We start from the raw sequence: 27228 nt of genomic DNA on the forward strand, positions 1-27228 counted from the left end.
TTCTGGATAACAATGAGAAAAATATATAGAAAATACCCCACTAAAGAAAAAAACATAATGAACTTTATATGCAATAAACAAGAACAAGTTTTTCTATTATTTCTGCAATTTTCTAAATACAAATCCAACTTATACATGAGCTCATTGTTTCTAATACTCTCGCTCTAGTGTCATTAGATATAATACTACATGTTACATATGTATGTGCATAAGTATAAGTTTTTATTATATACTAGAGGCCCGGTTCACAAAAATTTGTGCACTCAGGGGGAAGGGGGAGTCCCTTAGCCTGGCCTGTGCCCTCTCGCAGTCTGGGACCCCTTGGGGGATGACCACCTGCTGACTTAGGCCTGCTCTCCTGGGGGATTGGGCCTAAGATGGCAATCAGACATCCCTCTGGCAGCCCGGCAGCCCTCAGGGGATGTCCACTTGCCAGCGGGGAGTAGGCCTAAACTGCAGTCGGACATCCTTAGCGCTGCTGAGGAGGCAGGAGAGGCTCCCACCACCACCGCTGTACTGGCAGCCATCAGCCTGGCTTGTGGCTGAGCAGAGCTCCTCCCATGTGAGAGCGCCCTTACCACAGAGGGCAGCTCCTGCATTGAGCGTCTGCCCCCTGGTGGTCAGTGTGTGTCATAGTGACCAGTCATTCCCAATCCTTCTGCTGTTAGGGTCAGTTTGCATATTACCCTTTTACTATATAGGATAGAGGCCTGGTGCACAGGTGGGGGCCGGCTGGTTTTCCCTGAAGGGTGTTCCAGATCAGGGCGGGGGTCCCGCTTGGGTGCCTGGCCAGCCTGGATGAGAGGATGATGGCTGTTTGCAGCTGGTCACACCCCCTTCAGGGTGGGGGTCCCCACTGGGGTGCCTGGCCAGTCTGGGTGAGGGGCTGAGGGCCATTTTCAGGCTGGCGGGCGACTGAAGCTCCCAACCTCTCCGTTTTTTCTTTCTTTTTTTTATTCTTGGATTTATTTACCTTCTATGGCTGTCACTGGAGCTGAGAGCCGGCTTTAGCTCTGAGGCCAGCTCCAGCTTGAGGCCTTGGCTGCTGAAAGCAGGTATCTGAGGTTTATTTACCTTATATAATTGAAACACTGTTGCAACTCCAGCTCTGAGGCCCGGCTGGCTGAAAGCAGGTTTCTGGGGTTTGTTTAGCTTCTATAATTGCAACACTGTTTCTTACAGTGCAGCTCAGAGGCCGGCAGCGGCAGGCGGGGAACCTTGGCTTCCTCCATCACTGGAGCAAGCAAGCCTCCTGTTCGCTTCAGCTGCCTGGCTGCCGGCCGCCATCTTGGTTGGCAGTTAATTTGCATATTGCCCGGATTGGCCAATGGGAAGTGTGTCGGAGGTATGGTTAATTACCATGTTTGTCTATTATTAGATAGGATTACTTTAATTTTTTTTTAATCCTCACTTGAGGATATTTTTCCATTGATTTTTAGAGAGAGTGGAAGAGACAGGGAAAGAGAGAGAGAAAAATATCCATGTGAGAGAAACACAACAACTGGTTGCCTCCTGCACGTGCCCTGACCAGGGCCCGGGCTGGTCAGGAGCCTACAAGTGAGGTGCATGCACTTGACCAGAATTGAACCTGGGACCCTTGGGTCTGCAGGCCAACACTCTAACCACTGAGCAACCAGCTAGGGTTCTTTTAAATTATTTTATTTTTTGCTAATCCTCAATCCAGGATATTTTTTCCATTGATTTTTTTAGAGGAGAGAGAGGGAGGGAGGGCTGGAAAGAGAAGGGAGGGGGGAGAGAGAGGGAGAGGGAGAGGGAGAGGGAGAGAGAGAGAGAGAGAGAGAGAGAGAGAGAGAGAGAGAGAGAGAGAGAGACATTGATGTGAGAGAGACACATCAATTGGCTGCCTCCTGCATGGGCCCCTTACTGGGATTGGGGATCAAATCTGCAACCCAAGTACATGCCCTTGACCTGGAATCAAGCCCTCAACCCTTTGGTCTGGGAACTGACACTGAAACCATTTAGCAACACTCTCCAGGGGTTATTATATATTCTTATGTAGTATATATATATATATATAGCATTTTATGTATGTATGTATGTTTATGTGTATAATAAATGCCACATAAATTATCTATATATATAAAAGTTAAGCAACTGGACTGGTCGCTATGACTTGCATTGCGGTGGCCAAGCAGCCCGATCACCCCCCAACCTCCCGCAGCCCCTCCCCAAGGCCGGCCCAGCCCTTGATCAACCCCTACAACCCCGATCAAGGGCAGGGCCGGCCAACCTCCCATGGCCCCTCACCCTGGCCGGCCTGGCCCCAATCAGCTTTCCCACCCGATCTGGGGCCAACCTCCTGCATCCCCTCCCCCGTGCTGGCCCAGCCCCAATCGGCCCCCATTCGGGGCAGGCGGCCAGACCCCACCCGTGCATGAATTCGTGCATTGGGCCCTAGTATATGTATAAATCATACAATTATACCTTTTCATTAGTGTTCTTAGGAAAATGAAATAGTAATTTGTGTTAACAAAATAGAAATAACAAATCTCATTAACCAAATCTGTCACATGCTCAGAATTAAAAGATTAATTTGGAGCAAATCTGAATAATTCATTGGAGAAGATATGAGATATAAAGTAAAAAGGATTACGTGGGGTTGAGAAATTTTGTGTGTAAGTTGGCTTTTTTTTTTTTTTTTCCAAGAGAATATAAAATTTCCAGGAGATTCTAAACAGGTAACTTCATTTTGAAAAGATAACACAGAAAACTACAGATAGAAATGATTAAGAGAAATGGATAAGGAAAGCGATCAGGGGCAGAATAAATGGAAAGGAGAAGAGCAAATAAATGAGTGATGTTCAAAAGTTGTTGGAAAAGATGAATTCAGGGTAGAGGGCAAAAAATGGAGAGAAGGAGGTAAGATGATATAGCTATTGGAATAAGCCACAAAGGAGCAGTATATAAAATTCCAAAAGTTCTTTAAAAGATGTACTAACAAAACAAAAAAATCTTAACTATAAAAACGCTCATGAAGCAGTTAATAAATTAAGAACCTCAGTTTTTTATCCTTGATAATATTTAAAAAAACAAATAAAAGAACTGTCTACTCTGAGACATTCTTTAGAAAGTAATATCTAATTATTAGGCTTGATAAAAGTAGTACATATGATGCTTTCTCCTATTCATATAAAATAAGAGGACATCTTGAAAAATAATATTCTAGAAAGAGAACTGGCTATTTATCAAATTTTACACTCACCAACTCAAAATAAAGGCAAAATTAAATAAATTCCCTACATGCTGGTTTTGAAAATTAATCAGTATTATTAGAATCACTTAACACTAAAAGTTTTATACATCATGGTATAGCTGCTCTCACATTATATATATACTGATTAACATTTTAGCAGACTTACACAAAAAACAATTTCTGTTCTCCTAGAAAATAAATTTATTCAATATTCAATTCAAAAGCAACATTGATTCCTAGTGTTAATCATATACTGTAGCTAAAACCCTTAGAAAAATATGAACAAAATGATAAAATAAAAAGAATTAATTTTATTATGTAGACTGATTTCAATACTGAATAAGGTCTAGTTTTGTTTATTATTCTCACATAATCAAATAATAAGGTAAGTGCTTAGAGCACTGAATGAATTATTTCTTGAATCTATGAATAATCCATTAAATTGTATAGTTTTGGCCCTAGCATCTTAACTTTTAAACATTTCAATATTAGTTCCACTACAGATGGGAGACAGCAGTAACACTGTATAATTGAACATGATAATTACTGAAAAATACATTTTGTAAGATAGTTGATAAATTACATATTGAATATTAAGTGATTTACAGTTTTTTTCTCTATTAAGATTTTAAACAGGCACGAATTACCACTCTGCAGTAATATATCTAGACCTTGAATGTCACTGACTTCTAATATCACACAAACTAACATTCCATCGGATAGAAGAGCAACAGCATTATCTATAAAGTAATCTTGCTAAAAGTGAAAAATGAACCTGAGTTTAATCAAGTCTCAGTAAACTATCCAATTTACAGGATATATGAGGGTTAAAAATAGGTTAAACACAATAGCATGCAGCCAGAAAAACCCATTCTTTGGGAGACTATCTTCAACAAATGGCAAAAAAAGAAGAAATAAGGTAAGGAAGTAAAAAAAGAGAAGAGAGCCCTCGCTGGTTTGGCTCAGTGGATAGAGCATTGGCCTGTGGACTGGAGGATCCCAGGTCCGATTCCAGTCAAGGGCACATGCCCGGGTTGTGGGCTCCATCCCCAGTAGGGGGCGTGAAGGAGGCAGCGATCAATGATTCTCTCACATCATTGATGTTTCTATTTCTCTCTCCCTCTCCCTTCATCTCTGAAATCAATAAAAATATATTAAAAAAATAAAAGAGGGAGGAGAGGTCTACAGTTTAAAAGAACTTAAAAGAATTACTTTTATTATGTAGACTTTGATTTCAATACTGAAAAAGTCTAGTTTTGTTTATTATTCTCACATAAATAATAAGGTAAGTGCTTAGAGCACTGAATGAATTATCAATCCATATTTGGGTCTTAAAACAAGCAACAATAAATGTCTACAGCAAGCATGTCAAACAGCCCAGCCAATATAACAGTACATAAGAAACATTTTAATAAAAATTTCATAAGTTAGTTTTTACAGTATTCTATATACATAATCTATATATATAAAAGCCTAAGCAACTGTCTGACTGGTAACTATGATGTGCACTGACCACCAGGGGGCAGACGCTCAATGCAGGAGCTTCCGAGCTGCGGTTAATTGGTAGCTGCGGTTCTTGGGTGACGCACCCTGAACCAGAGAGGGAGCCCGATTCTGGGGTGCATCACCCGTGAACCGCCCTCTCACAATCCAGGACCCCTTGGGGGATGTGGGAGAGCTGGTTTGGTCCAATCCCCATAGGCCAGGCCGAGGGACCCCACCAGTGCACAAATCCATGCATCGAGCCTCTAGTATTAGTAACAAACTACAAAGTTCACTAATGACTGATTACTATAATCGTATTGCATTCATTTCCCTTATGCGTCTTACACGCAGGCGCACCATTTCTCTCCACGAATACTAGCAGCGAATATTTTTGCAGCTGATTGCCATGTTGTTAGTCTTGCACTGACTTGTTTGGTGTGCACAACAGGAAATATTTTGCTTTTGGAGAACAAGAAAAATAGGTTTATTTGCATTACGCTTATTAATTTATGCAGTTATTCAGTGTCTGGTAAGTTAATGTTCAAGAAAAAAATATTAATTTTTATTAAAATGTTCTATTATTTTACATTAACGATTACTCATTTATTTCAGCCCTTTGTATTCAGCATGTCTCTATAGAAATAAACCTACGTTTCTATGAAAATTGAAGCTTTTGCCCTAGCCAATTTTGCTCAGTGGATAGTGTCGGCCTGTGGACTGAAAGGTTCCAGGTTCAGTTCCAGTCAAGAGCACATGCCTGGGTTGCCAGCTTGATCCCTAGGGGAAGGCATGCAGGAGGCAGCTGATCAATGATTCTCTCTCATCATTAATTATTCTCTCTCTCTTCCTCTCCCTTCCTCTCTGAAATCACTAAGAATATATTTAAAACAAAAATTGAAGCTTTTGGTTTTTTGCAACCCACATAAACTTAAATCTTGTTTATTTGGCTGGTGTTAGCCTTTGAGTTTGACATGCTTGGTCTACAGCGTATTACAATCATTTGTATAAGATAAAAATACAATGTTTATTAATTGGCTTGTAAATGTATAGAATAACTCTGCAAAAATACATGAAAAATTGGTAACACTAGTACCTGGGGTAAGAGAATTGAATGGCCAGATGACAGGAGTGGGAAAGAGATTTTTTTTTATATCTTTTGAGCTATGTGAATATATTATCTATTATAGAAAAAAAATGTGGTGTGTTTTATTGCAGTTATAAAGGTTGCCTAAACTAAAATCAGCAAGTTCTTAGAAAAGCTGCTCTGAACTAGAGAAATGACAACATCTTTTGATTAAAAAAAATGTTATTACCTCATCATATGTGTATCTGTAGTCGCCTTTTTTTGATTTGAGGTCCCATAAAACTACTGTTCCAGATTCAAAGCCAATCAAAAGCTGTAATAAAAGAAAATGCCACATTACCTAGGAATGCTAGTAATCATATGAAGCATTTATTTTCTGACAAGAAAGATAACAATTATCATTAATATGCATCCAATATAAAATTATAATATAATTAAACATCTGCATTGTTAATTACTAATCACATAGATCACAAATGAGAATACTATATTTCATATTTATATGCATTTTATGATTAGGGACTCAATATATATCATACAAGTTTTTTGAGAAAGAAAACTACCATTTTGAAGTCCTCAGTGTACATTTTAATTACTATAATAAATTAGCAATACAAGTTAACATTTGTATGTGCTTTAAAGTTCACAAACTTTCGTAATTCAACATATTATCAGGTAATCTCATTTATTTATCTACATATTAATTAGTTCTAAATTATATCCAGCCTAGATCCTTCTCATGAGATTTAGACTCATATAATTCCAGTGGCCACATCTCCACTTATCTACTCAAGACGAACCTCAAAGTAAATGTATCCAAAGTGAATTCATTATTTTCTTCCCTATCTTCCTCTGGTATTCTCTGGTTACAGTGTCTCTCTCACCATTTTTTATCTCAACATTCATTAAGTTGCTCAGACAAAAATCTTGGGGTCATGGTAACTGCTTCCCCCAACCCCCATCAGGTAAAATCATCAAATAATTTTAAAATTACATTCTATCATCTCTCTAACTTACTTTCCTCCACCTCCAATACCTTACTCCAAGACACAAAATCTCTGGGATGATCACTTTATAATGTATATAAATGTAGAATTACTACGTTGTACACCTGAAACTAAGTGGATATAATACTGTATGTCAACTATAACTGGAAAATAAGACACAAAGATCTCTTTTCTGGTCTCTTACTCTACCTGATTCCAAGTCTTGCCCCCTTTTTTAACCCATTCCATATTGTAGTTAGAGTAATAGTTCTAAAATGCAAACCTGATCATGTCATATGTGCTTTTATTTAAAACTTTTTTAGGATAAAGTCCAAACTAAAAATGACTTACAAGATTCATCATGGTCTGTCTTCTGCTTACCTCTCCAGCTTTATCCATTACCACACATAGTACCCAATACACTCTAGACCATCTTTTAGCTCATGCTCTCTCTTACCCTGGAGCCTTTGCGCATGCTGTCTTTCTACCTGGGACACTCTACTTGAATGTCATGTTCTGCCAGACTAATCCTACTAACTCTTCAGATATCCTCTGAGCTATCACTCACTTCCTCTGTGAAGCCTTCCTTGACCTACCAAATGTAAGTCAATGCCTTTCCTATGTGCTCCAACAGTACTCTGTACTATTTTTAATCTGAAGGGTCACCACACAATATAATAATGGCCCTTGTCTTACCTGAATTCTCTTTCAGATAATGAAACTGGTCTATTTAAGGAAGGATTGATTTTATCTTATTCACCACTGTACTTCTTACGTAAGACACAGGGACTGATCCATTGTAGATACTTAATAAATCTTCGTGAATGAATAAATTTCAGAATGGAATGCATGTTCTTGCCTTATAAACTGTCTGCTGCTTATCCAACTTCTGCTGTCCACCTAGTACAGTGATGGCGAACCTTTTGAGCTCGGCGTGTCAGCATTTTGAAAAACCCTAACTTAACTCTGGTGCCATGTCACATATAGAAATTTTTTGATATTTGCAACCATAGTAAAACAAAGACTTATATTTTTGATATTTTATATATATATATACACACACACATATATATATATAAATGCCATTTAACAAAGAAAAATCAACCAAAAAAATGAGTTTGCGTGTCACAGGTTTGCCATCACTGACTTAGTATTTTCCAAATTTCAGTATTCCCTCTGCTTAGAGCTCCTCCCCCTTTTATAGAATGTTCCACTCATTTTTAAGTATCAGTTTAGTTGCTTCCTTGGGTAAGCCTACCCAATTCCTCTAGAAAAACAGAGATGCAACAACTCCTATACTAGTACATGCATTTCATCTATATGTCTCTAATAGCGGCTTAATACATGTTAGACACTTAACTAGTTGTTTAATGAATGCATAAGTAATTAGTAGGTAGTTGATAACCATTCATGTAATCTGAGATATGAACAAAGTTTGAGGAAGAACCAGTAATTTTAATGAAATAGCAATTTAGTAGATTTCAGTCTACAGTGCACTTGTAGGAGCCAGTCATTGAGGCTAACAAAAGAGGTTTTCCCACCATGGTAGGGAGTACAGTTAATTTCTGTAACCCAGGCTACTATATATATATATATATATATATATATATATATATATATATATATACACACACACACACACACACACACACACACACACACACTTTCTAGGAAAAACTGGTATTTGTTTCCTTTACCTTTTCCTAGTCCTTCCAAATATCTTGGATATGTAATTATGTCACTTTCTGATGGGGGAAGAAAACTTCAGAAATAAAAAGAGACAAAAAAAGATAAAACTTAAGAATTGATGTACGGTGTAAACAGCACTCGACTGTTCAGCACTAAGCTCTCAGATGTGCCATTTAGTAGCCATGTAACTTTAATAATGTTGCCCCTCCACATCTTAGAAGCATAAAAGGGTTATAATAAACTTTAACCCTTCGAGTCAGATCTAACATCCTAAGAAACTAAGAAATCTGTGCCAACCGGTTAGACTTTTATCCCCATCATTTCCTAAGTATTAAAAAATAGAGGGGCTAAAAGTACAGTACTTAACACGTTAAGCGCCCAGTCAGTCACCGGTGACTGACACTATACTTTCTGTCCGGAAGACAATAAGGCTAGGCGCTTAACATGTTAAACTTGCTTGGAAGATTCTTTCAATGCTTATTCCTACTAAAATATTTTATAACTCAGAGATGTTAAGTAATTTATGTAGTGTTGACTAGTTTCCTTCTAATTATTCTATATAATAAAAGCCTAACATGCTAAGTGTCCGGCTGACCGGTCAGCCATTCAACCAATCAAAGCGTAATAAGCTAATGATATGCTAAGGCCGCTCAACCGCTCACTATGATGTGCACTGACCACCACAGGGCAGACAGTAGACAGGTCGACCAGTTGCTATGACATGCACTGAACACCGGGGGGCAGACACACCAACCGGTAGGTTAGCTTGCTGCTGGGGTCTGGCTGATTGGGACTGAGCGAGACAAGCTGGACACGCTCTGGAGCACTCCCGTGGTCCCTCCCCAGCTGGCCAACCTCCCGCGTCTCTACCCAGCCCCGATTGGCACTAGTGGGGTCCCTTGGCCTGGCCTGTGCCCTCTCACAATCGGGGACCCTTCGGGGGATGTCAGAGAGCAGTTTTTGGCCTGATCCCACAAGACAGGCCAAGGGACTCCACTGGTGCACTAATTCATGCACGGGGCCTCTAGTTCTCTCATAAAAAGCATCAGTGCATATACTGACCATGCATACAGCTCTCTACATCAATAACTGATCTATATATTACAGAGAAAATACAGTACAATGGAGAGGACTCTGGAGTTGAAATCAGAGAAATCAGTGTTCAAAATCCCAGCTCCACCAATATCTAACTTTGTATCTCTTGACCACATAATACCCTAAAATTTCTGCCTGATCATCTGTAAAACAAGGAAGATATCTCACTTAAATTTGCTGGGAGGATCAAATGAAACAGTGTATATAATGTGTCAGCATAGTGCCTGACACAAAGTAAAATTCAATAAATGGCAGTCAATATAATCTATTCTAGCATCTTAATATTTCAAAAATGTTGAATGGGATTAGCTCCGGGAACTAAGGAGAATTAATATAATGCAAGTTTCAAAAAGTGAGGATGATATACACAGTTATACATAATTTATTTTCGCAATGAATTAAGATTATATTGAGCAGTTACTATTTACACTATATTTTGAGCATATGTGAAATATAAATCCGCATAAATATTATCTCTGTGTTCACAAAGTTTTCTCGAGTTCACATATACACACATTTATAATCCAAGGCAGTATGTGGTAAATACTGTAAAGCTTACACAAATAAGGTGCTAGCAAATTTAGAAGTGGGAGAAAGCATTTCTTTCAGAATTATCTGGGAAAATATCATGAAAAAAATTATCTAATCTGAGTCTTAAAATGAGGGTAGGAACCAGCCAGTGTTGCTCAGTGGTTGAGCATTGATCCACGAACCGAGAGGTAGCCTGTTGGATTCCTATTCAGGGCACATGCCTCAGTTGCAGGCTTAATCCTCAGAGGGGTACATGTGGGAGGCAGCCACCCGTGCACCAGGCCTCTACCCTATATAGTAAAAGGGTAATATGCCTCCCAGCACCGGGATCAGCGTGACGGGGCAGCGCCCAAACCCCCTGATCACCCTGCAGCTCTGTGTGTGACAGGGGGCGGGGCCACAACCTCCCTATCCACCCTGCTCTGTTCGTGACAGGGGAAGGCGCCCCAACCCCCTCATCAGCCCTGCTCTGTGCCTGATAGGGGGGAGCTCCCCAACCCCCTGATCACCCTGCGGCTCTGTGTGTGACAGGGTGCGGCGCCCCAACGCCCCCTCCCCACAACGGGCCCTGCTCTGTGTGTGACGGGGTAGAGCCATAACCTCCCCATCGGCCCTGCCCTGAGTGTGACAGTGGCGGCGCCCCAACCCCCTGCTCTGTGGGTGATAGAGGGCGGCGCCCCAACCCCCTGATGGGACCTGCTCTGTGCGTGACAGGGGGCAGCGCCCCAACCCCGATTGGCCATGCTCTGTGCGTGACAGGGTACGGAGCTCCAACCCCCCTGATGGGCCCTGCTCTGTGAGTGACAGGGGTCAGTGCCCCAACCCCCTGATTGGCCCTGCTCTGTGCGTGACAGGGGGTGGCGCCACAACCTCCCCATCGACCCTGCCTTGAGTGTGACAGGGGACGGTGCCCCAACCCCCCAATCGGCCCTACCCTGAGCGTGACTGAGGTTGGCATCACAACCTCCTGATCGCCCTGCTCTGTGCATGACAGGGGGCGGCACCCCAACTCCCCAATCGGCCCTGCTCTGAGCCCGACCAGGGGCTGCACCTAGGGATTGGGCCTGCCCTCTGCCACCCGGGAGCAGACCTAAGCCAGCAGGTCGTTATCTCCCGAGGCGTCCCAGACTTCGAGAGGGCACAGGCCGGGCTGAGGGAGCCCCCCCATCCCCCCCCTGAGTGCACAAATTTTTGTGCACTGGGCCTCTAGTTTTATATATAAATATAAGCTAACTCCAAATAATACAGCTACCCTTTGTTTTCCCAGTGACAAATAAGAGAACAGTGTTAAACAACTATAGGCTTGACCACTCCCACTAATTGAGGAAAGGAAAAACCTGGGAAAAATTCTTCACAAAATTTCTAAATTTCATTTCACTGATTTCTGACAGTTACAAATTTCCTGGTATTTTACATAGGTTAACATCATAAATTTATATACACAGACATTCTATCTTTAAATAGAACTACCTGAAAGATAGGTTGGATTAGGAAGTAGAAATTCATGGAAAAGAAATTTTTATTATCTTTATATATATTTAACAAAATTAAATTAACAACAGCTAGATACTGCTTGCATAAAACTGGCTCCTAAGTATAAAAACTTAAATAAATTTTTTAAAAATTTCTACATTATTAATCTAAGCTATTTTTTTTCTTCTCACAATTTTTTTTTCATTTGGAAAGTAGTCAATTGAAATTTTTTTCTTTTTTTTTAAGGTATTACATATGAGTCCTTATCCCCCCCATTGCCCACCCACCCCTCACTCGTGCCCTCACCCCAAAGCAATCTATAAATTCAATGCACTCCGCATTAAAATACCTATGGCATATTTCACAGACCTAGAACGAACTCTCCAAAAATTCATCTGGAATAAAAAAAAGGCCCCGAATAGCTACAGAAATCCTGAGAAAGAAGAACAAAGTATGAGATATACCAGATATCAAGCTGTATTACAAAGACACTGTTCTCAAAACTGCCTGGTACTGGCACAAGTACAGACATATAGACTAATGGAATCCACCCAAACCACTATGCTTAATTAATATTTGACAGAGGGAAGAGCATACAATGGAATCAAGGCAGTCTGTTCAATAAATGGTGTTGGGAAAATTGGACAGATACGTGTAAAAAAATGAAACTAGACCACCAACTTACACCATACACAAAAATAAACTCAAAATGGATAAAGGACTTAAACATAAGACAGGAAACCATAAAAATCTTAGAGGAATCCACAGGCAGCAAAATCTCAGACATATGCCGAAGCAATATCTTCATCGATACAGCTCCTAGGGCAGTGATGGCGAACCTTTTGAGCTCGGCGTGTCAGCATTTTGAAAAACCCTAACTTAACTCTGGTGCCGTGTCACATATAGAAATTTTTTGATATTTGCAACCATAGTAAAACAAAGACTTATATTTTTGATATTTATTTTATATATTTAAATGCCATTTAACAAAGAAAAATCAACCAAAAAAATGAGTTCACATGTCACCTCTGACACGCATGTCATAGGTTCGCCATCACTGTCCTAGGGCAATGGAAACTAAAGAGAAAATAAACAAATGGGACTACATCAAAATAAAAAGCTTCTGCACAGCAAAAGAAACCATCAATAAAACAACAAGAAAGCCTAATGCATGGGAGAACATATTTACCAATGTTATCTCCAATAAGGGTTTAATCTCCAAAACTTACAGGGAATATATACAACTTAACAAAAGGAAGATAAACAACCCAATCAAAAAATAGGCAATGGATACTTTTCTAAAGAAGACCAAGAGACATATGAAAACATGTTCAAAGTCACAAATCATACGAGAGATGCAAATCAAAACTACAAGGTATCATCTCACACCTGTCAAAATGGCTATCATCAACAAATCAACAAACAAGTGCTGGAGAGAATGCGGAGAAAAAGGAACCCTCATGCACTGCTGGTGGGAATGCAGACTGGTGCAGCCACTGTGGAAAACAGTATGGAGTTTCCTCAAAAAACTAAAAATGGAACTCCCATTTGACCCAGTGATCCCACTTGTAGGAATATATCCCAAGAAAACAGAAATACCAATCGAAAGGATATATGCACCCCTATGATCACAGCAGCACAATTTACAATAGCTAAGATTTGGAAACAGCCTAAGTGCCCATCAGCAGATGAGTAGATTAAACAACTGTGGTGCATCTACACAATGGAATACTACGCTGCTATAAAAAGGAACTCCTACCATTTCCAACAGCATGGATCGACCTGGAGAGCATTATGCTAAGTGAAATAAATCAGTTGGAGAAATATAAATATCACATGATCTTACTCATTTGTGGAATATAATGAACAACATAAACTGATGGACAAAAAGAGAACCAGAGACAGAGAATCATTGATCAGACCATCAAACCTCAGAGGGAAGGTAGAGGAGGATGTGGTGAAGGGGGAGAGATCAATCACAGACAATCTATTTATAAAGAAAAACTTACGGAAGATAAGATATAGAAACAACTCTAACATGTGATTTTATAGTAACTGCTACAAAAACTGTATAACTAAAGTGCTAAAACAAATTCAAAACCAAAAGAAAACAGTTTTTGTGAGGATTATGAGAAAATCTGGGAAAATATTTTAAATGAGCCAAAAATAAGTTAATAACCTTTAATTGCTTCTATTAAACTTGTTTTAAGGTTCTTTTGTTGTTCTTTAAAATTGTAAATTATTCCAATTCTTTCACTTGCTCTTCATAATGTACAAACAAGGGACATAACCTTTGTTAGTAACCTCAACTTTGCAAGGTGTGTCTTGAATAGTTTGCATATTAAAAATATATCAAAATTCATACATTTAGGTCAATAAATATATATTTTAGAAAAAATTCTACCTTTCCTTCATCCATTGGATTATCACTTATATGGACAATAGGTCCTGGGTGAGACTTAGATGACCTAGAAAAGAAAAAGTTAATAAGATTTTTTTGTGTCAGCTAAAATTTTCAATACAATTATATATTCATCACAATAAGAATAATGAATGAAAAATAAAGATATATTTATAAAAGATATAAATGTTTCAGTAAGTGATCAATAACAGATATTTAGCTCTTGATATGAATCGAAATAGAAATCAGAAAAAACATAGTGACTGTTAAGTTGATATAAGAAAAATTTACAATTAATTAATTTGGATAAACATAAGTACTTTGGGTATAGAAAAGAATCTTCAATTTAGTATTAGAGGACAGAAAATCTATTCTCATGGTAGAATTCTCAGAGTTAATATTTTTAAATAAAGCAGCATCTAAAATATTGCAATCTTATTTTACTTAAATGTAGCCTCCAATTAGGGCATCTTATCCAGTTCCATAGTTAGACAAAAAGTAGGAAAAATTATATTATCTTAAAAAATAAATCAACAAAAGTAATGCCACCTATACTTGCTCAGAAAAAATAAGTCATGCAGATAAAAATGTAGCTGAACTGAGGCCTATACTGCATGAATAAGCATTTCTCTATTTATAAACTCCAGGGTTGAAAGACCAGTCTACTTCATGAGAGCCATTTGTGAAACCACACAGACACCTACACCAGAACTACCCACCAGATGCTGTGGTCAACGCAAACAGCAGACCAAGAAAACCCACACCTTGTATCAAGGGACTGGTATCTATATATATAAAAGGCTAATATGCAAAGTGTATCCTCGGGAGTGGTGGTGTGCAGGCAGCGAGGAGAGAAGAAAATGCGGAGGTGGAGAGGCAGGGAGGTGGGGAATCTGATAGGCCCTGATTGCTGGCCAGGCCTAGGGACCCCATGCACGAATTTTGTGCACCAGGCCTCTAGTATGATAATAATGTTCCTGCCACAAGAAGGAAAACCAGGCTTGATTCGCTATTACAGCTACACACACTAGTTAAGAGAGATGCCACAAATTTATCACCATGTCAAAGTGATATAAAGTTGTGGAGTGTAAAAATTTAGATCTATTTGTTTAAAAAGAAAAACAAAACAAAACAAAATGAAAATGAATCTTGCTGATTTTCATAAATTTTTATGTCTAAATTAGGTAAGAAAAAAAACAAAGATAAAATGCAAAGATAAGATTCTAAGACAAGAGTGAAAAGAAAAGTTAGAACTAAAAGTTAAAATTCTTAAGGCCCTTTAGCTCGTCCAGTTTTTGTTGCTGTTATTGTAAAATGAAAACAATCATCACTATATCAAAATTAAGGAAAACTGTCAAATTAATTTTGCAATGTTACATGGCAAACATTTAGACTACATTTGCTAATTATTAAAATACTAGAGGCCCGGTGCACGAAATTTGTGCACAGGATGGGGGGTTGTCCCTGAGCCCAGCCTGTACCCTCTCTAATCTGGGATATCCCTCTCACAATCCAGGACCGCTGGCTCCTAACCGCTCGCATGCCTGCCTGCCTGCCTGATTGCCCCTAACCGCTTCTGCTTGCCAGCCTGATTGCATCCTAACCGCTCCCCTACTGGCCCGATTGATGCCTAACTGCTCTCCTGTCAGCCTGATCGCCCCCAACTGCCCTCCCCTGCTGCTCTAATTGCCCCCAACTGCCCTCTCCTGCCGGCCTGATCACCCACAACTGCCCTCTCCTGCCTCGACCCGCCTCGTCCACTGGGACCCACCTTCTCTGCACAAGGCAGCGGAGATGCCGGGACCGGCCTCCTCCGCGCCGCACGGAGCCATGGGACTCCCAGGCCTCACCACACAGAGCGGCCACTGGGCCCCGTCTCTGCTGTGCGTGCAGCCATCTTGTGGCAGCCATCTTGTGACAACGTCACACACGAGGGCTCGAGGACCACCTAGGCTTTTATTAGTATAGATATCAAGTAGTAGTTTAGATCAGTGTTTTACAAACATCTGTGTCAACACATTAGTGAGACATAAAATCAACTTAGGCATGACAAGCATATAAAATAAAAAAAATTACAAGATTAAAAAAAATAGAGCACTCTTGGACATGGACGTAGACATGATTGTGGGGGTGGGGTGGGTAGAGATGCAAGAGGGCAGAGGAGATAAATGGTGATAAAAAAAAGATAAAAAGAAGACTGTTTTCACTTAATAAGAATAATTTTTTATTAAACTTGTGCTACAGTTTATACATATGTGAACACATGCATATATAATAAGTGTGTATATATATATATATATATATCTACAGTTGTTTGTATGGAAAATAGTACAATAACTGATAAATAATAATAAAAGAAAATAATATTTGTTTCATATACTCACAACTATAATCCTACTTTTGCCCACCCCTATATATAAAGTATTTAAATGTACAAAGTACCAACAGGACAATACTTACAAAAGACTAATCTATATTTAATATCAAGAATGTCTGACAGATATTTAATGCAATATGAATTCAATGACTAGCTATTATAAAATATCAGCTATGGTACTGATACTTTTAGATATATAAGATTGGCTCAAACTCACAGTTCAATGGCTTTATTCCACATAATGACGTAGCCTGAGAGTGTGAAGGACTCCACATTGACAATATGTATGTTACCTCGTTCAGTGCCCACATAGAGCCATTTACTCTGGAAAGGCAAATGGCAAAATGTAACCCTGCAAGAGAACATATATTTAAAAAATTTTTTAAAGATGCCTGGTATATTTTATTAATTGTATTAAAGAGTTAATCATGATATATGTAACTTATGGAAAGCAAAAAATGATATACAACCATTGTGATTAATATTTAATTATATTATAAGCCATAAAATTTATCTACTCATTATGATTAATATTTAATTATGCTAATTAAACTTACGCTGATTCAAAGGCCTTACAGTAAATAGACAGCATGGCATAATAGAAAGAAGACAAGTTTGTAGTTAGAGCAGTTATCCCTCAGTATCCTTGAGGGATCCTGCAACCAATTCCCTGAGGATACCAAAATCCATGGTTGACCTTATATAAAATGGCACATTTGTGTATAACCTACACAAATTATCTTGTATATTTTAAATCACCTCTAGATTACTTATAATACTTAACAATGTAAATGCTATGTAAATGGCTATTATACCGTATTGTTTAGAGAATAACAAGAAAAAAAGTCTGTACATGTTCAGTACTGATGCAACAACCATTGTAGGCCTTTTTCTTTCCCAAATATTTTAGATCTGCAGTTGGTTGAATTTGCAGATGTAAAACCTGTGGATACAGAACCTATGGATACATAGGGCCAACTATGTGTTTCAAATTTGTTTCACGGCATCCACTAACTGTGTTACTTTAGGCACATCCAGGTTTAACCTTTAAGCAACAAACTATGAGTAAAATACCCACATCATCCCCAGGTACTACTATATTCCTCAGGAGTCATTAAACACTAGTATCTCTCAGGAACCGTGCAAAATGGTCTTCCCATGTTTTTCTTCAATTCAAATACCACCTTCACTCAAATTGATATCCCAGTATTTCCACTTGTCTATCAGGCTTGCCTTATAAGAGAGGGTCTACTCTCTTCACTAATTTGTAAGCCCCTGGAAGGGCAGAGATCCTCTGTACTCAAGCTGAGACAATGATATTGGAATATAACTCAACAATCACCCCTATGTCCTGATTATATGATAGGACTTCATTGATAAATTATAATAATTTACATGCATGTATTAAATTTTATCATTATACCAACAATTTCAAACATATTCTATATCAGCTCATTGATTTCAAGGCAAAGAATGGAAACTATCTTGTCTTTTTAGTAGTACTTTTTAAAAAAAAGGTAGTATGTTATGAAAACATATAATCCTCATCTTTTCAGATTCTAATTGTGTCTCTCAAAATAGACAATTTAAATTTCGATGAAATAGCACTTAGAATAACACACTGATAATAATGACTGCTAGACTGTTAATACTCAGACTAGGTATTAGGCAAGATATAGCATACAGAAGCTTTGCTGTTCCCATTAACACACAATTTCATTCCTGAGAATTTTCTAGGTGAAAACATTTATCAAATAAATGTACGTGCAACTCACGGTCTCACTATTTTCTATAGGTAATGCTCATTTAAATAAATACTTAAGGTTAACTATTTTCTATTGGATGTTTTATAAGATAAAGCCATTTTTCTAAAGGATTTACGTATATTTAACAGAGCACAGAAAAGCCTACTGACTCGAAAAATAATTTTATAGTACCTTATTACCTCACAAAGTAGAAAGTTCACAGTGCCACTCTGAAAACTTTAGAACTATTTAGGTTTCAGAATTCAGAACTTTCTATATTTTAGAAAGGTACATAATCCATATTTTATATATTACTGAATGTGGGGCTAGTATCTCATAAACACTGAATATTTTTGAGATATAAATTTAGACAGTTATAATTTCCATATAACATTATATTAGTTTTAAATGTACAACATAATGATTCTATGTATGTGTATATTGTGAAATGATCACCACAATAAGTCTAGCTAATATCATCACCACACATGCAGTTAGACATTTTCTTGGGATGAGTACTTTGAAGATTTATTCTCTTAGCAACTTTCATATATGCAATACAGTATTAGTAACTATAGTCACTGGAAGTTTCTTAAAAAATTAAACATACATCTACAATATGATCAGCCCACTCCATTCCTATGTCTTTACTTAAAGAAAGGAAAGCATATGCCTATAACAAGACTTATAAAAATATTTATGGCACCTTTGTAATAGCCAAAAACTGGAAACAATCCCAAATGTCCATGTCCATCAACAAACAAATGGGTGAACAAACTGTGTTACATACTTAGAATACTATTCACAGGTAAAAAAACAAAACAACAACAACAAAAAAACACTACTGATGCATGCAACAACATTGATGAATTTCCAAATTCTTAGGATGATTAAAAAAAGCCAGAAAAACAAGATGTGTTGTATGATTCCATTTACATATTATTTATATGCAATAGAAAATGCAAACTTATCTGCTGTAACAGGAAACAGATTGTTGGTTTCCTGGTGATTACAGGGGCAGAGGCTCATAACGGACAGAGAAGGGAAATTCCTGTTCAAAATGGTGAAAAGTGGAAGGTAAAAAGAAGTCACTGGTCCATAACGGTTTTGAAATCAAATTGGGAAATGTTGGATTTTTCTTAATTAGGTTTCAAGACCTGGGAATAGTCCTGTGTGGCTCTCAGCTCCATGCTCTTAATCATCCTTCCTTTTTCATAAAAGGCGGCATTTACTTGCAGCTGAGGACTTTTATCAGCCTGCGCCTGGCAGCAGCCTCCTTTCATTTTGTTCTCTCTCTGGCTCTTTTCAACCCTAGCTAGCAATGTTTCTGCTATAAAATTTTCTGAAGAAAATTGTGAGTCTTAAATTTCACTGGGTTTTACTCTATTAGACAAAAATCACACCCACAAATCTTTCTGAGATAATCTCTTCTGTATGTTGGCTCCTATTGAGAGACCTGAAGGTTGATATTCTTAAGCTTCCTAGAGGCTCTCTGGTTTGGTTGAAAGGATCTGTGGAGGCACACACATAACCTCTTAAAAGAGTCCTTTTGTGTGACTAAACACTCTGACCTTTTGGTCTTTAGATTTTTAGTAAAACACTGTACAGCCACACCCTCATGTTTTTCTCTATGCCACATTTTCCAAAGCAATCTTTTAGCCAGATATATCAGAATGATAATTTCCTAAATTATCAAAAGTCTTGGATCCTTTAATAATTCTTCCCTCAATTTTTTCTCTTTTAGCATCCTATATTCCTATATAATAAAAGCATAGGTGGCGTCACATGTGATGCCGCCACAAGATGGCCACCACAAGATGGCCGGCAGGGGAGGGCATTTGTGGGCGATCAGGCCGGCAGGGGAGGGCAGTTGGGGGCAAACAGGCCAACAGGGGAGGGCACTTGTGGGCGACCAGGCCTACAGGGGAGGGCAGTTGGGTGTGACCAGGCTGGCAGGGGAGGGCAGGTGGGGGCAATCAGGCCTGAAGGGGTGGGCAGTTGGGAGCGACCAGGCCAGCAGGGGAGGGCAGTTGGGGGCAACCACGCCGGCAGGGGAGGGCAATTTGGGGTGATCAGGCCAGCAGGGGAGGACAGTTAGGGGTGATCGGGCCGGCAGGCATGCGAGCAGCTAGGAGCTAGTAGTCCCGGATTGTGGGATCGGGCCTAAACTGACAGACGAACATCCCCCAAAGGGGCCTAGATTGGAAAGGGTGCAGGCCAGGCTGAGGACAACCACCCCTCCCCCAGCCCCATGCATGAATTTCGTGCAGTGGGCCTCTAGTTTTATTATAAAGTAAAAAAAAATTCAGATTGTACCTTCAACCCTCTCCTTGGAAATCTCAATATGTTAATCACTTACATATTGTGCAGGAAATACTTCTGATAAACTTTCTGCTGCTACATAACAAGGAACCAATTCCTCCAGTTTCCAAAAACATGTTCCTTTCTCCCTCTGAGCTCTCACTGGCAGCAATCTCCATGTCAAGTGTCCTACAAACACTAGTTCAAATTTAGAGCAATTTAGGCTTTTCTGTAATGCTCCCCAAAAATCTTCCAACCTCCAGCCATGACCTGGTTGCAGAGATTTCCACATTTTCAGGTATTCCATACAGCAGCATCCCACTTCTGGGTACCAAAATCTGTACCCAGATTGATATTTTTTACTGCTGAATAACAAATTACCAATAACTTAAGAGCTTAGGACAACACCCCCTTTCGATCTCAGTTTCTGTAGGTCAGAAGTTCAAGCACTGCATGACTGGGTTCTGTACTCAGGGTCTTAAAAGGCTGAAATCCAGGTTATTAACCAGCCTTGAAGATCTGGGAAAGAACAGCTCTCAAACTTATCTAGGCTTCTAATCAAATTCAGTTTCTTGAGATTGTAAGACTGAATTTCCCTTGCTATGAATCCCTCTCATGTTCTGAATCTTTGTCATGAAGAGAGCAGGACCTTTTAAAGGCATAATTGATTAAGTCAGGCCCACTAAGGACAATATCCTAATCTTAAAGTCAACTAATACGGACCTCAGTTAATCTACAAAATGTCTTTAGACTAGTGTTTATTTGAATAACCAAAAGCAGAAATTTTGGGACCCATTTTAGAATTCTGCCTACCACACATACATAGTTAGGAATAGATGTGTTGAGTTATAATGATATATGTAAACGCTACCAAAAATTTTTCCAAAGTGATTGTAATGCTTAAAACTTCCACTAGTAGCTTATGAAAAGTTACAGTGGTGTCACATTCAAGCCAACATTTTTGCCATTCTGATGGATGTTAGTGTACCTAGTAGTTTGCATTTTCCTGATGACTACTGTCTTTTTTAAAAGAAGCCAGGATATTAACCCTTTGCGGTCGTATTAAATGTGGACATGGGTGTCGTACTGGTCAGAATTAATTTCCATTGAAAGAGCAGTGATACATAACATGCAAGATTATGAATAATAAACAAGATTTATTAATTCTTTTTTGGAACTACGTCACTACTAGTAGAATCACTACAAACGTTATCACTTTATACGTCAGAGTCAGTATTCAAGGTGCCAAAATAAAACTCTTCATCGTTACTTTCAGATTCACAGTACACTTCTTTCGGTAACTTTCTTTTTGCCATTTTGGAGTATTATTTTGAAATACCTTAACAAGCGAGAATGCCTAATTACAGTTAAACGTAATTTGTAAAGCTTTATTTGAAATTCTGCAAAGTATCTCCGAAGCTTGTCAATTTCTTCACTCTCAAAAGGCGACTGACTCGCCACGGTGTTTTGCATGGCGAGTGTGGAACGACCGCGCTTGTTTATATTGAGTTTCGATATCTCCGATTTGTCGGGGCAATGTTTTGGTTCATGACAAGGTCGCTTAGACACTTAAGAGCTTTCAGAGAAATTATGAACTGATACATGAATCAATAGAGTTAAGATTCGTACGGTTCCTTGCTGTGGTGGCTGAGAGCAGACATACGACCAGAAAGGTAAAAAAGCTTTGGTGGCTGAGAGTAGACAAACAACCACAAAGGGTTAAAAAATACAAAGTTGAAAAAGATGGGGTTAATTATTCTATCATGTATTTTTAACATAAACTTCTAAAATGGCATCCATCCATACTGTTTATAGTTACTATATGTCTGGGTCTTTGCTTTAACAAATTATTTAAGCATTTATTCGTCTTTGTTATCTCAACCCCTACCATAATCCCTGGTACACAGAAGGTATCTCATATTTGGTGAACTGAACTTAATTTAACTTCTAAATTTTTTTTCATTTCCAAATGTGAAGCACTGCTTCCATTCTATATTCCTCCTAAGCCAACCAATGATTTTATAGTCCTTTCAGCAGTCTAAGACATAATTTGCCTGAGCCAGCATTGCATTAATACTTACAGGAACAAAATACAGGAGTGGGCAAAAGTAGGCTTACAGTTGTGTGTATATGCAAGTTTATTCTTGTATTATCATTAATTATTATATGATTTATTTGTAGTACAATTCTAAACTTACTTCTGTCCACCCCTGTATGCCCTACCTCTATTTAAAATTAATCTACTTAGTTTTTCTACCCAAAACAAAGTGTTTCCATTCATTCCTTTGTCTTTAGTGTTTTTCACAAGACTTAGCTCCTGTTGATAGGCAGAGCTAAATTGCTCTTATATTCACCTTTGATTATATAACCCCTCCTTCCATATAACCCTCTTATACCCGAGTACATTTTAAGGCCCTTGTGCAACCAGACTAATCTCTTTCAATGTCTCTCCCAATTTCCTTGCCAGAATTGCTTAGTTGTTATATATAATTTTTTTCTAGGAAGTTATCGAACATTTCCTAATCATCTTTCCTTTTACAGAATCAAGGTCATCAAATCACAATTGTCTTTCCTCAAACACAGATTTTTTTTCTTCCTAAATTTTGTCTCAGTGCATGGTTCTCTATACCTAGAATTCCCAAGGTGACCCATCATTTCCATATCACCAACAAATTATCTTTGTAGGTTAGAATTAGGTCCTGAAAAATAGATCCCTCTATCTACCTTCCTACCAGGCCTGGAAACCATTCTATTCCTGTGTTCCAGACTTGAATCTCATCCCACCAAATTGCTCTCATGTCTAATGCTTGTACACTTTTCATTACGCTGCTTTCAAGGAAAAATATTTTGCTGATGTGACTCAATTAGCACAAAAACTGTAATTCTAGGTCTTTGATTTGTTTCAATATTATGATTAATTTTTTTCTTGCACAGAAGTATGTGCAGTGAATTAATTCAAAATCTTGGGAAGACCTGTATACATTTTCTAAGGATTGGTATCTAGCCAAATACTCTTTTACAGCTATGCTCTATTCATGTGCACTGTGCAAATTATAAGCTTCATACATATGCAAAGTACAATATTTAGGTAGTATTATAATGAGTATAATGGATTAAATTAGTTTCTGTTCCTACATTAACTTATTTATGCTACTTAGAAAATCTGATGCCAGGGAAGCAGTCAGTTCCTGAAGTGCCTTATACTAGTAGGCACCAAATCTCCCAATGTTGTATAGGTATCTGAATGAAGTGCTCCGCTTGCCAAACAGTTTTGTTCTTAAGAGGACTTTGGACATTAATGCTTCATTAATTAGGATGTAATTTTGATTACTAATGTATTCCATGTAATACTGTATTTTCATAATCATAAGTACATGGTGCTTGCATGCTCATTTTATTATATAATAAAATAGTTATATCTATTATCAAATAAAAGAGCTGTGAATCAGAGTACTATAAATGAACTGTAAATCAGGGTTAGAATAAAGTAAAAATATTTATCTTTAAAATGAGTATATTAATTTCAATATAGACTCAGATGTTCAGGTGTCTAACATATTTATGGTGAAAAAAATATATTCTCTGAAATTGCACAAAGAAATTTTTCTGGACCTCTGAGAATAAATAATTTATGTGAAAGTGCTGTATAATCAATAAGGAATTACATAATTAAAAGATATAATTATTAGAGAATAGTGGTGGGATTTAAATGAGAAAGCCCATATATATAATTAAGTCTTCAGCCTTCAAATGCTTCATATATTGTTATTTAAAAACTGTTATGCAAAAATTTAACATTCTAACTCAAGGTAACAGAAAAAAGACTAGCAGATAGTTGTAGTTGCTTATAACCCCATGACTTCCTCCCAAATAACTTCCTTTAAAGGGAAAAATAAAGTAGTAGCCAAATGAAACATGATCTAATAAGGCAATTACCAGAAAGAATTTGCTTGCCAAACTCTAAATTTCGACATAAACAATCTCTTCTTTACAGAAATAAACCCAAAGTGCATAATAACAAGGTTCCCCAATATCAAGCAAAAAGGAAGGAGATCATATTAGTTTCCTAGGGATACTATATTAAATTACCACAAATTAAGTGGCTTAAAACAATAGAAATTTGTTCTCTTCGAGTTCCAGAGGCTAGCCACCAGAAATCAAGATGTCAGCAGGTCATGCTTGCTTTGAAGGCTGAGAGAGAATGTGTTCCATGCTTCTCTCCTAGCTTCTGGTATTGCCTTGGCTTGTAGATACATCACTTCAATCCTATCTCTGTCATGCTGCAGTGTTCTCCCTGTGTGTCTGTCTCTCTTCTCTTCTTATAAGGCCACCACTCATATTAGATAAGGCCCACCTTAATAACTTCATATTAACTTGCTTATACCCACAAAGACCCTATTTCCAAGAAAGATTCCATTCTGGAGGTTCAGAATTCAATACATCTTTTGGGGGACACAATTCAATCTATAACAGGGGATGGGGCAGTAAAGGCCATGCCTCCAAGGTTGCAGAGGATTGAGATGATGTAGCTACTACTACTGGCAAATTATTTCTTATGGTTTAAATTGTATAACAAATAAATCCCTAATAAGAGATAAACCTAAAAAAAAAGAGAGAGATAAACCTGGCAATTGGCATAATAAGCTACATTCAAGTCAAAGCACAAACACACAAGTCATATGAGAGATTTCTGTGATCAAGTTGTTCCACTCTACACGTATCTCATAGATATATTCATATATGTGGATAAATACTCACATGTAACAATATTATAACACAGCAAAATGAATAGCAGACAGAAAATGATATAAATCCACTAATAACAAAGATTGACTGAATAACTTATGGTACTTCCATACAATGGAGTATCATGCAGTTACAAAATGACTAAGGGAGATTTAAATGTGTCAATATGAAACAATCTATCAGATAAGGCTACAGAAAAAATATACAATGTCTTCCCTCTTATGCAAAAACAGAAGCTGCACAGAGATCTCAGCTTTTATAAACAGACTGCCAGTATTTCTAAAAGAACCCGAAAGAAATGTGTGTGGTTGCCTCTGGAGAGGAAGATGGGTCTGAAAAGGGAAAAAACAACTTCTTGTCACTGGATATCCTCTGAAGTTTTTAATTATTTTTTAGATTGTGCGTAAAGTCCATCACAGAAAAATAAAATCAAAGAATGAAATTCAAAGAAAATAGCAAATATCCTATACAAAGGAAAACAGAGATTCTTACCTTTCTCTACAAAACTTAAGTGAATGGAGTATGGCAGGTCTCTTTTGACGTAAATTCCATAAATGTAAGGTATCATCAGCCAAGGCACTCACAAGAGCTCCCTTAAAAATAAAGTGTAATATATTTTAAATAGAACACAATTTACAAATATTAAAGGTACTAAGGAGCTGCCAAAAAATATCCTTCCCAAATTTCTAAACTTTCTGCAAATAGATTTAGTTCTGACAAACATTTGCCTCACCCAAATTCTAAACAGCAGGTGCAAAACTGTGTTGTGTACTTATGCACACAATATGTGTAAAAGAAGTTTTAACTTCTTCAATAAAGTATAACTTATTATCTTAAACTAAAAGTATAACAGGATCTATTTGGATATTATGGTTCATTACTAGCTATGTAAAATTAGAGGCCAGACTATATATAATTACTTTGTCACTACTATACATATCTCCTTAACTAAAAGAGCAAAATATGATATGAGGTAACCTTCCAGTTTTATTTGGCTTAAGACAAATCCTATAAATGTGCTATGCCTAGATCATAATTCTACTACTAGAATAAGGAAAATAAAGATTGCATTCAGCACACTGTAATTTCAATGTCCAAAGGGTTGAAAAAAAAGGAACTAATTTAGAAAGTTGAAACATCTGGTACTATTAAATACTATTAAGTATGGAGAAAAAATTCAATGGCATTATATGAAGATCATTCAGGGCAATCAGTCTCATCCCAGATCTGACAAATCAGAATTTTCAGAGCAAATACCTATGCAGGTGTAGTTTTCTTAAAAATTTCCAGAAGTGATTCTGATATGTGAATAGACTTCAGTCTCTAGACTAAGACTAATTAATTAAGACATATGTTTTTTCTCAAAAGAGTAAGATACTCTTCTACAGTGAGAGAATAAGGCAAAAGATGCAACATGAAGAATTTATATTAATTATATTAATTTCAAAAAAGATTTGTAATTCCAAATTATGAGAAATTTTAAAATCTTTTTAAAATAAGAAAAGTTTCTCATTTATCTAAGATAATTAAAATAGCTCTGAAGACAAACTTTACATTAAGTGATCTCTCCAAATCCTTTTCCACATTTGGAATTTAAGAGGGCTACTCAGTTGTGTAACTCCTAGTGCTACAATGACTGTTGGAAAGCAGAAATAAGTACAGTCCACATACTCTCAGTTTCACCAGAAAGCATCCCCTTATCTATATCACTATGAAGCAGAAAAACTCAAAGGATGCAAAGTATCAAATATTTGTATTCTTCATTCTTATTTCCACTGTAGTTTAAGACTATGTCATCTTCTTTCTCAAGATGTTAGTCCCATCTTAAAATCTCAAGGAAGAAGGGAAGATGTAGAGTCAAAACGGCAATAACAGCTGACCTCCTCCTATTGTGGCTCCTTTATCTATAATTTTTCCAAACTGAAAGCAAATAGCTAGTCCCAATTGTCAGAATTCCATAGCCATACTCATTAAATATTCATGTTTTACTAAGCATTTTTTAAAACAATGTCATTTTAAGTACTTAAAGATAGCATTTAAGCATATAAACTAAAACAAAATAGTCATATCACAGAACTGTGATAAATCCTAATGATGAGGA

At 37.7% G+C, this 27228-nt stretch overlaps 1 protein-coding gene across 1 annotated transcript in view; it reads right to left on the reverse strand.

The window, feature by feature from the left end:
• STXBP5 (syntaxin binding protein 5) overlaps nt 1-27228 on the reverse strand; it is a 153155-nt gene that overhangs the window by 97140 nt on the left and 28787 nt on the right. The window contains exons 4-7 of the mRNA XM_081094310.1: nt 25620-25720; nt 16553-16687; nt 13962-14025; nt 6013-6096 (exon numbers count right to left, since the gene is read on the reverse strand). Coding sequence (XP_080950436.1) covers nt 6013-6096; nt 13962-14025; nt 16553-16687; nt 25620-25720 — 384 coding nt within the window. The remainder of the gene's footprint in view (nt 1-6012; nt 6097-13961; nt 14026-16552; nt 16688-25619; nt 25721-27228) is intronic.

The sequence above is a fragment of the Myotis nattereri genome, assembly GCF_964212035.1.
Source record: "Myotis nattereri genome assembly, chromosome: 6".
Lineage (NCBI taxonomy): Eukaryota > Metazoa > Chordata > Mammalia > Chiroptera > Vespertilionidae > Myotis > Myotis nattereri.